General features: G+C 38.8%; 1 protein-coding gene across 5 annotated transcripts in view; it reads right to left on the bottom strand.

Annotated features, from left to right (window-relative positions):
* The window catches only part of RXFP1 (relaxin family peptide receptor 1), a 124826-nt gene extending 111635 nt beyond the window's left edge, over positions 1 to 13191 (bottom strand). For all 5 annotated transcript variants that reach the window (XM_001096574.5, XM_015139414.3, XM_015139413.3 and 2 more), the window contains exon 1: positions 13048 to 13191. In XM_001096574.5, coding sequence (XP_001096574.1) covers positions 13048 to 13162 — 115 coding nt within the window. In that variant the 5' untranslated portion in view covers positions 13163 to 13191. The remainder of the gene's footprint in view (positions 1 to 13047) is intronic.
* Positions 13192 to 13437: the final 246 nt, after the last annotated feature.

Below are 13437 nucleotides of genomic sequence, written 5' to 3'. Positions count from 1 at the left end.
TTTCAGGGTTCATGTGAAGATCTAATCAGACAACATTTATGAGTGCTTATCATTTAACCAAAACATCAACAATTTAACGACTCTTACCCATAACTTTAATAATGTAAATAATTCCTATTAATAATTAGAATAAGGCCGGGCACAGTAGCTCACGCTTGTAATCTGAGCACTTTGGGAGGCCGAGGCGGGTGGATCATCTGAGGTTGGGAGTTCGAGACCAACCTGACCAACATGGAGAAACCCCGTCTCTAATAAAAATACAAAGTTAGCCGGGTGTGGTGGTGCATGCCTGTAATCCCAGTTACTCAGGAGGCTGAGGCAGGAGAATCGTTTGAACCCAGGAGGCAGAGGTTGCAGTGAGCCAAGATCATACCATTGCACTCCAGCCTGGGCAACAAGAATGAAACATCTCAAAAAAAAAAAAAAAAAAAAAAATCAGAATATCATAACATTGATTTAGAACACTTTGTGTATCTAAGTACATAGAATAAAGCACATTATAATATACATTAAAAATCTGCCGCAATTTCCCCAGAATAAATTTAAAAGTGGTGTAGGTCCCTGGGAGACTAATTAGAGAAGAATGTGATCGAGTAGTTTCTAGGGGGTGAGAGTGTCATGTGAGACTATTCCTTACTCCTACCAATTATTTATTACACATTCTATTGTTTTAGACATTGCATCAGAAAGAATTTGTGGGAGAAATTTAATAAATATGCCTAATAATTTGGGATTGTTCACACTTTGAATAACACTTTTATACACTGGTGTTTCATCTATAATATTGTGATTAGTGTTGATTAAAGCAATAGGAAAAAAACATATAGAAAAGTGTAGGGAAAAGAGATTAAAAATAAAAGTTACTAAAAAAAGTTAATAAAAATAAAAGTTATTAAAAATAAAAGTTATTAAAAAAAAAAGAAAGGCAGGTGTAAGTGAAATATGAGGAACCACTATGGGCAACAGAATAGAAAAGTAGGGAAAATTGGTATCAGAAAGAGTACAGAATTTTGAGCCAAGATATTTGAGTTAGAATCCAAATAGGGTAAGCACATTTTTTGTGTGTGACTTAAAAAATAAATGACCAAATAAAGATAGACTAACCCTATCTATCATTAGGCAAGTTTTGAAAATTCTGATTCTCCTATAGAAGTTTCTTGAGAGTAAGGGTAAATATACACATTCACTTGTGTCTATTTTACAGTGTTGGGAAATAGCTAAAAATTTGATATGATATGATTTGCAAATAAAAAGAGTGCATCTCTTACTAAGGTATTTCGTTATAATGATTATTTCTAATTACTGTGGCTTTGTGTTTATAATTACTGATTCTAGGGTATGTCCATGTATGCTTCCTTCATGGTTATTCCTTTTTTATTCTTCCACCACTAAAACTAGAAATTTAGACTGTACTTTATTGCTCAGGGAAGGCAGAACACAAAAAAACTTTCTAGAGTCCTCAGCTTCTTGGCTTTAAATTCCAAAGCTTTTTAGAGTCATGGCTTTCAATGGCAAAATACAGGTGCTTGAGAGACGAATATTTTTTCTTTCTTTTTCTTTACTTCTTTTATTTACCATATTGGTCTTGAACATTAAGATCCAGTAATGAAGGACACAGAACATCCAGTCTTTCCACAACCTCTAGAGAGAGTTAAGGGTTAAGCATGTATGATGCCCTCAAAGCAGTTTTCCTGAACCTGCTGAGAGTGAAATGTGAGAAGGAAGCACCCTGTCCCTTTGGTATTAAAACTGTAGAGGGAGAGAGGAGGTGGAAATTGCTAAGAGAATTTGGGAGACTGCCTAAGCAGAAGTGATTCTTGTCTCGAATCCTAAAGTCCAGCTCAATGAAAGGGCAAGTCTCTAGGAGAAGCAGGGTCTTGATGTGAGGGAGGCGATGGTGAATGGGTGAGCTAGACCCAGGGCCTTTGTCAGCCTCGAATCTGCCTGAGTTCCCAATAGGTGAGGAAGGACACTTGAGGGCTTCTGTGCTCTCCTGAGAAGGCTATGAGCAGATGGTGGTGGTGGTCTTTGGTGATAAGCATGTGGATTAGCTGGAGAACAATGTGGAAGAGTCGTTGAATGCTTTGATGGGTGCTGGTGTCACCCATCCCTGCCAGAGTGAGTTAACCGTCAGGAGTAGCTGGCAAAGTGACTGGAGATGTTCACCTGTCTACCTGCCTCCTCAATTTTGATGTTTGTGAAGCTGTCACTGAAATCAGATGCTGTTGGTCAGAAGGGTAAAAGGGTAGAGAAGGTAAGATTTCTTAAGTGATTGAGATTGTATTTTATACACAGTTCTACCAAAAAGACACCTCCAATCATATATATGTTTATCACAGCACTATTCACAATAGCAAAGATATGGAATCTATCTAGATGTCCACCAACGGTAGATTGGATAAAGAAAATATGGTACCATGGAATACTACACAGCCATAAAAAGATCATGTCCTTTGCAGCAACAGGGATGTAGCTGGAGGTGATTATTCTAAGTAAATTCGCTCAGAGACAGAAAAACAAATGCTACATGTTCTCACTTGTAAGTGGGAGCTGAACACTGGGTGCATGGGTAAACACACACAAAAGGATGGAGACAAGAGACACTGGGGATTCCAAAAGGGCGAGGGGTGTGGCAAATTCTGAAAAACTGCCTATCAGGCACTATGTTCATTACTTGGGTGATGGGATCATTAGAAGCCTAAGCCTCAGCATCACACGATATACCCATGTAACAAACCTGCTTATATACCCACAAATGTAAAAAAAAAAAAAAACAAACAACAACCAAACAAACCCAGACTGCATTTTAAAGAAAAAGTGCCTGATTTTAAAACCAAGCTACTTTGAATTAGCAAATTTAAATGTTCTATTATTTTATGTAGGAGTCACGAGCTCTGAATTTTAGTCATAGAAACATAAAATGTAATTTTTGCACATCTGAGGTTTGTGGTCTATAAACATGAAAATGTTTACACTATATATCGTACCTGGATTTGGTATGCTTAATGATGGCAAAAGATTTAAAGTAAGTGTGTGTGTGTGTGTGTGTGTGTAGTACTTTATAACATTTCCTTCTACCCTCAAACTTCATGTCAGAGAATGCTGGCATTACCTTTGTTATTATTCCCTGAACCCCTCCCCAACCCCATGCTTTCTGAGGAAAAAAAGGACAAAAACCGAAGGGTGGATTCTCCTGAAAAAATTAGAAGTAAATTTTGTGTTCGAGATGACCCTGTGCAGCAGGGGAACGTGTGTGTCAGGAGTGGATCAGGAGTGAGGGGCTGAGTGATTGAGGAAACAGAGGGGCAGAGAGGGAGGCCAAGGGGCCTTGGATCAAAGAGAGAGAAATAGTGAAGAGTCAAAGGCAGGCCAGGTGCAGTGGCTCAATCCCAGCACTGCGGGAGGCTGAGGTAGGCAGATGGCTTGAGCCCAGGCATTTGGGACCAGCCTGGGTAATGTGGTGTGTCTTCCTCTCTATAAAAATTTTTTAAAAAATAGGTAGGCATGGTGGCATACACTTGTAGTCCTAGCAACTCGCGAGGGGAGGCTTAGTTGGGAGGATTGCTTGAGCCAGGGGGCAGAGTTTGCAGTGAGCCAAGATTGTATCACTGCACTCCAGCCTGGGCCAGGAGAGCAAGACCCTGTCTCAAAAAAGACTCAAAGCCTCTAGGGGATTGAAGAACAGAAGAGGGCGTGGGGCTTTCAAATTGAACCTGCTATTTTTACTAGCATAGGAACTTTGAAAAAACGTGCCCAAGAGCCAGAAGCGCTACAAAAAGCTTTGTACAGATTTTTCCCATTAAAATGGATTTGATAGACAAATGACTTGCCACATTATTTTGGATCACCACTGAAGACAAATGCTCAGTGGTTGAGAAAATATCAACAAACCAAAGCAGTCCCTCTTTCCTGTCCAGGAAGCTTAAACTGCTGTGCCGCAAGTTCACAGGATCAGGGGTAACGACTGCAATTAGAAGGGCAGAAATAAAAATCTAAATTTGACTTTGCTAAACTGGCCACCTCTGCTGATCTTAACACAAAGAGGGAGGTTAAATGGAGGTTAAGAAGCTAACAGAAAGCATGACTGATGATGTCATTGTGTCTAAGTTTGAAATGTGTGAGAAAGTAGAAACATTTATAAACCATGAGGCAGTTTTGCAATTTCCAGCAAATCAGCCATAACTGAGAAAGTAAAAACGGCAAATCTTCTGGACCATTGAAAATGAATCAAACATTTCTAGCCTGCTCTGGGAAAAACCCATTAAAATATCAAAAGGCTGGGGTGAGCAACAGAGGGTGAGAGAAGAGGATAAAAAGAAACAGGTTTTGCTGGGCGCGGTGGCTCAAGCCTGTAATCCCAGCACTTTGGGAGGCGGAGATGGGCGGATCACGAGGTCAGGAGATCGAGACCATCCTGGCTAACATGGTGAAACCCCGTCTCTACTAAAAAAAAAATACAAAAAACTAGCTGGATGAGGTGGCGGGTGCCTATAGTCCCAGCTACTCGGGAGGCTGAGGCAGGAGAATGGCGTAAACCCAGGAGGCGGAGCTTGCAGTGAGCTGAGATCGGGCCACTGTGCGCCAGCCCTACAGAGCGAGACTTCATCTCAAAAAATAAATAAATAAATAAATAAATAAATAAATAAATAAATAAAGAATCCGAGGTTTTATGAGTGAAGACAATGGCAGAGTGGATTCTGCTGTATCTCAAAAGCCAATGTGTGATGCACCTGAGAACAGTTATTTTCATTAACTTATACTTGCGATATGTGCCTGGAAAAGGCTTCCAAAAAAGCTTCCTAGGGCAGTTTAATCTGATTTCTTTCACTAGATCCAGACACACACACATAAATTTTGTTCAAAATTTGTCATTTCATATCTATTTGCATGTTCTATTTTACACTGTTTTAATTTAAACTCTGTAAAGTAAGATTTATCTGTTTAAATGGCTACAACTACAGGAATCTGCAGGGTCATAACTTGCTTGTATTATTAGGATCAGTTGTTGGAACCAATTTACACAACACCGGAAAAAATCGACCAAAAATGTCCATGAACCCAGGTAACTGCAAAATGAGGGAGGGCTATAATCTGCAAATAGTATGTTTAACAGGCAGCTATTCCCTATGAAAGTCCTCCTTCATGAGGAGGAAGTATTTACTAGGGAAATGAGCAGAAATAAGAATTTGGGTTGCAAGATTTGGGACCAAGACAGGAGATTTTTCTTTGTGAGTATTTTGTCAGAAGGTGTGGTGAGACTAAGGAATACAGAGAATCGTTAAGATAGGAAGGATAAATTAAGCGCTAAGGGAGAAAGAGGAACTGGTTAATTAGAACTGGAAGCCAGTATCTAGGTTGCTTAGCCAGGAAAGGGAAAGCTTCAGGGAGTCCAGTTGGCACTAAATAGACAATCTGTGGGAGAGAAGCAAAGAAGGAGAAACCAAGCATGTAGCAGGATCAAAACTTGAAGGAGTTTGGGAGCAGTGGCTCATGCCTGTAATCCCAGAGCTTTGAGAGGCTGAGGTGGGTGGATGACTTGAGCCCAGGAGTTCGAAACCAGTCTGGGCAACATGGTGAAACTCCCATCTCTACAAAAAATACAAAAATTAGCCGGCGTCATGGCACGCACCTGTGGTATCGTATACTCAGGAGGCTGAGGTGGGAGGATCACTTGAGCCCAGGAGGCTGAGGCTGCAGTGAGCTGTGATCATACCACTGCACTCTAGCCTGGGCCACAGAGCAAAACCCTGTCTCATAAACAAGAAAACAAGCAAGCGAAAAAAGAGATCAGACTTTCATACTAGCAGAGTTTATAACCAGTGTGGGATTTATGTTTCACCGTATCAGGAATGAATACCTTGGGGTCGTTTAACGTAACAGTGAGGATGCTCTATGTTGCTCTGTGAGTGTCCTTTCAATCCCCACAAAGGTGAGGATTGAAACATGTTACTCTGTCTCAGGAAACTGTGTGTGCTGGAGTGGGGAGAGGGAAGAAAACAGTAAGTTTAGGGATATTCGACTCCCTACGACCAGGGCCTCCACTGTCCGCCCTCTCTGGCACCTGCATAGGCAGAAAGACAGAAGAGATGGCACTCTTTTTTGGTGGGAAGGAAGAGGTTATGGGAGCGGTGAAGCACACAGGTATTTGGTGCCTACATTATCTGGGGCACCCAGAAAAAAAGACTCTGGACACTAGAAATGTCTGATAAATTCTGATAGGCTATAAATTACTCCTGAGAAGTTGGCAAAGTTTCTTCTGCTGTAGCAATGCTCAGTCTCATTTTTCAACCTGTGGCACATGAAGCCTCTCTCACTTTAGAGGGGTGACCCCAATGGCCAAATTCATGATTTGCATGGCATGTGATGAAAAGGGCTGCCATCTTTAGAGATGACTCTATTGTCTGGGGAATAGGATAGGAGCATGGACTGGAGAGGAGATATTAATAGTGAAGACATCCACTGGGTGTTGACTTACTCTGAGCATTTTTTTTTCTTTTTCTGACACAGGGTCTTGCTCTGTTGCCTAGGGTGGAGTGCAATGGCACCATCTTGGCTCACTGCAACCTCTGCCTCCCAGGCTCAAGCGATCCTCCCACCTCAGCTTCCTGAATAGCTGGAACTACAGATGCTTGCCACCATGACGGGCTAAATTTTGTATTTTTTGTAGAGATGGGGGTCTCGCCATGTTGCCCAGGCTGGTCTTGAACTCCTAGGCTCAAGCAATCCACCTGCCTTGGCTTCTCAAAGTGTGGGATTATAGGCATGAGTCACTGCCCCCCGCCTTACTCTAAGCATTTTTAAAGTCCCTTTCATTAAAGTTCCTCTGGGCCTGGCTGCAAACATGGTGATGGGCAGGTGCCATGAGAACCTTTCTCTCCTTGGTTGTGAGAATGATTTAAATGTTTTTCTACAAGGTAGGTAGGTATGTGAAGAGGGATTATACTAGCTTAGTGTAGTGGCAAAGTCTTAATCATTGAGGCTAGGATTTTGGTAGATAATAAATTTATTTTAATAATTTCTATCTAGGTTCTATTTTCAAGTGATATTTTACCCTTTTGATATTTCTTGCCCTTTTTGTCCTACATATGAAATTTGGAGACCCACTTTTAAAAGTGAATTAAGAATAAGGAGCTGAAAACTAAAGGGAACACAGCTATATGGCCTTAGTTTCTTTCTATGTGAAAAATGAGGATGTTGTCCTTTACAGCTTTACCTTGCCTTCCAACTCAAAAAAATCTGATTTCTTATGAAACTGAAATTAAAAATAGTACTTGAGCGACATTAAATAGAAACTGTCTAAGTAATAGCAATTTGCTCGAGGATCAGACTGCGGGAAGTAGAAAAAGAAACTTCATTTTTCCTTAAATGAATTAGATGAGAACCAAGGGAAAAGATTAGTAGGAGACAACAGCATAACTATACATATATATATGTATAGTTTTATATATAACTATGTATAGTTTTATATATAACTATACATATATATGTATTTTTTATATATATATATAAAATTTATTTTTTTGAAGATGGAATCTCGCTCTTGTTACCTGGTCTGGAGTGCAGTGGCACGATCTTGGCTCATTTCAGCCTCTGCCTCCTGGGTTCAAGCGATTCTCCAGCCTCAGCCACCCAAGTAGCTGGAATTACAGGTACCCACCACGACACCCAGCTAACTTTTGTATTTTTAGTAGAGACAGGGTTTTGCCATGTTGGCCAGGCTGGTCTTGAACTCCTGACCTCAAGTGATCCTCCCGCCTTGGCCTCCCAAAGTGCTGGGATTACAGGTGTGAGCCATGGCGCCTGATGAACTACATGTTTTAATCAATGGAATAACTCATATAATTACATGGCCTCTCAGTTCAAGTGGATACTCAATTCTCTAACAAAAAAATTATTTAATATCTCAACAGCTTTTTGTTTTTTTAAGTGTGAATCTTACTATTAAAGAATATATCAGATTATCTCTGTTTCATTTGTAGCTAATCATGTGGGTAACATTTTGGTTCAACTGAGCACCCTGTCTAAACGTAGACCTAGGATTGCATTTGGAAACAGGAGCTAAGGAGAGAGAGAGAGAGAGCTGTGTCCATCTGCACTGGAACTCAATGAGAACTTGAGTTCCTGGAGGAATCTGGGAGAGGAGTCGAGGAAGAATGATGGTGAGAGAGAGGTGGAAAGAGTTGTTGGCACAATGGCCAGAAGCAAGGGCTCCAGGTGGCCTAGACCAGCTGGTGAAAAGTCCCAAGAGTACCATTCCCAAAGATTAACTCTCAGAATTTTTTTGAAAACATTGATGATTTCCAAAAGGCATATTCATTATCATAAAAGATTGAAGAAATCAGGAGACCCAGTTAATTTAGGTAGTACTGAAATAATTATAAAATGAATCTATTTAACAAATCTAATAATACCCAGGCTGCTATAAAATACAGTTATTTAGTAGGAAAATACCAAGTTCTAACATGAACAACATGATATCTCACTTTACACTGTCCTTTTTTCCACTTGATATTTATTTTTGTTGTGATAGAGAACAAAACCTAAATTTGAAATATTCACAACTTGCCCCTGCTTATCTCCAAAGAAGGAAAGAGCTTTTGGTTTAGTGGTGGGTCCTTGTTGTTTTGATCACAGAAATAGATGAAGCTGTAGAATTTAAAAAGATGAGAGAGTACTGGATCACTACACATAGGCAGGAAATAGAGCTATTGGGGTTGTGGGGCTAATAAAATATCCAGGAGGAGGGAGAGGTAAGCTAACATAGGAATTAAGTCAATATTTATGGGCACTTGCTATATGTATAGCTAAGTGTCATGTGCTGCAAACAAAAGTGCTTTCTATATAGTCAAATTATTTACATATACTAATTCATCAGTTGTTGGTGTACACTGAGGAATGTATACAAAGCAGATAGCACCAGCTCATAAGAGGAGATATAAAAACTCCTAGCATGGATTTGTTGAATTTGCCTTGGATGGGGAGGCCCTCACTGTAGGTGGTGGAAGCCCTGGATTTACCAGCTTTGAGACCTTGGACTGGTCAATATTTCCTTATGGATTAATATCTAAAATAGAGAAAGATCTAACTTGCTTGAAGGCCAGTGAGCTAGGTCAGGGGTCTGTTAAGGTCACTTTAAATTCTATATTATAATTTAAGAAAGTGTTAGAATCAAATCATGTTTAACAGCATAGGCTTTTTAAGGAGATAGACTTGGATTCAAATCTCCTTTGCATCATTACTAGGAAGTGGTGCCAGGAATGCTACCAGATATTTCTCATTCTCTGTTTCCTATTTTGTAAAGCGAGAATATCTCATAGGGTTATTATAGGAATAAAATAAGATCATGTTTGTAAAGCACTTACATTGTTCCTCATCTATGGAGACCTCTCAATAAATGGGAAATAGAAAAACAACTACACCCATAAACATAAGGATTGAAATCAAATGGTCTAAATGCTTACAGTTTTTCAGACAAAAAGTTAAATCTAACTAGAATACTCAACTCCAGGCATTTTAGTTTAACAAGTTTGTACTAATGTGTGAAACTGTGCTTGAAAGACTATTTAGTTCACAAACATAATAATTTCCCTTTATGTAGATCAGGGTGCATTTGCACAGATTCATTAATTTTCCTTCCATTTGAAACTTAAAAATATGATTCAAAATACATAGTAAAAACAATACAAAATTGCCAGCAGCCCCCACAATATAAGGTGGTGAGAAGTTATTTAATTGGTACCATGCATGTTACTCGGGTGAGGGATAAGTCCTGACTTGACCACTATGCAATCTAGGCATGTAACAAAATTGCACTCATGCCTCATATATTTATACAAATTAAAAAAACCCAACCGCCCCCAAAGTATAAGGTAGAACACAGTATACCTCCGTGGTTTGCATATTGGTGTGTTTATTCTCCCATCTTTTGGAATTGGATAAATATGCCCACATTCTCCTTTTCCATGTACTAACCAAGCTAACGGTCTGTTCTGGAATTGTCTCTTCCTTTTCTCTTCTTCATAGTTACAGAAGAAAACTGTTACAAGTTATGAGAGTACTGGCAAAGGCCAGGTAGCCTGGTAAGTGTCTCTAGGAGTCTGAAAGTGAGGACCTTACTAAGCTGGGCCAGTCCTTGGCAAAATACTAAAGTGGATCAAGCTTATGTTTGAACTCCTTCTATTTCTTGTATCTTCACTTGTTCCCTGCCTATCTAAAACATTAAGTAAAAGAATTGTTTTGCTTAGTGAAATCATTTAAGAAATAATAAAGCATTGTCTGATAAGAACTTAAGATACAAGTTGTCCTGGGGATTGCTTTTTAATTACAAATTTTGAAATAATTATATACTTACAAGAAGTTGAAAAAATAGTATAGAGAGATCCTATACAGCTTTCACCCAGCTTTCCTTAATCTTACATAATTTTAGTATATTACAAAACTAAAAAATTAACATTGGCACAATACAATTAATTAGACTATGGACAGAAGGATTTTTAAAGAGTGAAAAATTCTTAAGGCTAAAAGGAAATCTTTTATGTCTTAATGTCACCTCTGTTTGTGTGGACCTCAATTTTTGCACTTGTCTTATTGAATTGAATTTTAGATCAACTTGCGGTCTTCTCCATTCTATCCCTTCAGAGCAGGGACCATGCTTACTTTAATAAGATAGGTGAATAAAGCATGGTCACTGCTCTGGCATGCATAGGTATTTTTGGTTGAAAGGATGACTAATAGTTGCTTACGTCTGTAACGGGCTTTAGAGTTTTCAAAGCCCATTTATACACATTATGGCTACTGAGAATTATCATGGTCTAGGGGAGAGAGCACGGGCTTTGAAAGCATTCCAATCTTGGCATTTATTAGCTCGAGTCTTGTGACAAGGCATTGAATGTCCTACCTCATGTGCTTAATTGTATCCACATAATAGAGTTGTTGTGAAGATTCAGGAGGTAATTTTTGTAACAAAGAACGGAACACAGGAGGTCTGAGAGGTAGACAGGGTAAAGGATTTGATTGCCATTTCACATGCTCAGAAGAGGTAAATCATTTGCTGAAAACCATAGAACTGGTACATGGTAGTGCAGCTAAGCATCTTAGGTTAGGTGTCTTCCATGATATCACATCGCCTTTCCTGTAACAGGAAAGTGGATATAAAAACAAAATAAAACAAAACAAACACACAGAGAAACAACCACCATGGGGCATTTACAGAGGTTTAAGAATTTGTCCTTATGCGTGGTTGTTGATTTCCGTTGCTGTGTGCCCAGGAAATTCTCACTTACGTGAAGCCTGGGTGAGGGGCTAAACTCAAGGTGAACCCTGGCTGTGGGTGCTATTTCAGGGGGTCCCTGACAAGTGTTCCCCCACCCTAACATGCAATTAACACCATGTAGCCAGGAATTGGCTTGCCAAACTTTGCTGCAAATGTTTATGCCCTCATTTCCTGGGGAAGGCGTGGAAGGATGAGAACTTGGAGCTCTCAACTTACACTACATTCCCAAATTTTCTTTTGAATCAAAAGAGAAGTTAAATTTAAAGAGACAGAGGGTTTTGGCATCATCATGACCACCATCATTATTATTTCCTGCTCATGAATAATTATTAACAAAAAGGTACATGTAAACATGGAATTTTTTTCCTAACCTGAAATGAGTGGTAACACAGTGGTCAAAGTTGCTTCTCAACCTGCCCTAAACACCTTTTATATACCCTTAAATTCTTTATACTGGAATGACTATTCTAGAAATATTCCTCTGGCTTATTTAATCTATTCATTTCATTGAAATGGAATAGGGAAGGTAAAATATGGTATTATTTTTTGAAGCTGTTGGCCATAAATGTCAAAAGCTCTGGTAGTTTAAACATGGAATTATAATTAGAAACATTACATTTTCGGTGGTGGTTTGCAATTTATTGTTTTCCCTTCAGTTAAAAAATAGGAATGTCAGTAATCAAGATTAGAGATGGAGAAAGCTAGGACTAGAATATTTCCCTGGGATTCTGAATAGTTTCTGTGGTTTTGATGCCATCCTTTAATTTTAACTCTAGATGAGATGGAGTAGAGGGAAGGAGGAAAGAAGGAGAAAAAGGAAAATACCATCACTTTGACACACTGCAATTGGGAGAGTCAGGATTGAAAGTTACCCTGAGACATTCCTTAATAGAAGAGCTCAGAGTTAACAAAACTTATGCAAACTTTTAAGAGACAGAACTATAAAAAGGCTTGTTAACTTCTAAATTAGTGAAAGCCCACATTCCCGGAATCATAAAGGACTAAAGATACCTATAAAGTTTTGTTCTTGGTTTGGCTTTGACTTTTTCATATTTATTATCTAAGAAACAAAAATATTTTATTTCTATCTACATACTATAAATCAAATGGAGCTTAACACACAACAGCTGTTTCCCTTGAATGTAAAAAAGATTTTCTGAAAAATAAACCATAGCACACGTAGAGAAAACAAAATTTGTCATTATAGTAAAAATAACATGCCCACTTGAAGCTTCTTTTGTGCCTATGTTTTTCATTGCTTTGTGCTTTCCCTTGTTTTTCTTTCAAGGAACAGTGATAAATCTTGCTAAATAAAAAGAGTTTTAAGAATGCATCTCCCTGCCCAGAAGCACACCTATGATAGCAAATCACAAAGGATAAGGGCGACAGAGCATTACAACTACACAGAAACTGGCACAAATGTGAGGACTTTCCTAGGATTTTTCAATGAACATATTCCTTGAATACAGTTTAAGAATCACTACTCTTTAAACATTATAATGTTGCTTATAATATCAATTATATGAATTGGTTATTATGAAGCCTAGGTTTACATGGCACATCAGTCTTGCTTCACTATTGACTATGATAAGATATTACAGTTTTTAATACAAATACCAGACATTTACTAAGAAGAACAATTCTGAAGTGAGATTACAATTTTATCAGTAAATGCATTTTATCTTAAAAGCATAAATATAAGGAATAAACATTTGTGCTTGCGGTTATTCCACAAAATACTAAGGTATACAAAATTAGATACTGAGCATACTTACAATATTTTCCAATAATTAAGATGTAGAAGAAGACAGGACCAGATGTCATTTCCTTCTCTCTGAGCAACTGATTAATGAAAGTGAACAAAATTTGGTCTTGGTTTCTGAATCGCATACAGCTCACGGTGGTTGTGTGCTATTTCTGTCTGCAATCTTAGCAGCTACAAAGCAGTCCTCCCTCCTTCCACTCCCATTTCCTTTCTCTGTCTCTTTCCATTCCCTCTTTTTTTCTTTCCTCCTTTCTATTCTCAGGATCTCTCCTCCCCGCCCTCCTTCTCTAAATGTCCTAATCTCCTTCTTTACACATATGCACATGTGTGCATGCACACACACACACACACACACACACACACACACAAAGCTGAGCAGCAATAAAGTTTCAGAGAACAC

The sequence above is a fragment of the Macaca mulatta genome, chromosome 5 (assembly GCF_049350105.2).
Source record: "Macaca mulatta isolate MMU2019108-1 chromosome 5, T2T-MMU8v2.0, whole genome shotgun sequence".
In the NCBI taxonomy this organism is placed as follows: Eukaryota; Metazoa; Chordata; class Mammalia; order Primates; family Cercopithecidae; genus Macaca; species Macaca mulatta.
The sequence above is the reverse complement of the archived record's forward strand: the minus strand, read 5'-3'. Positions and strand labels throughout refer to the sequence as shown.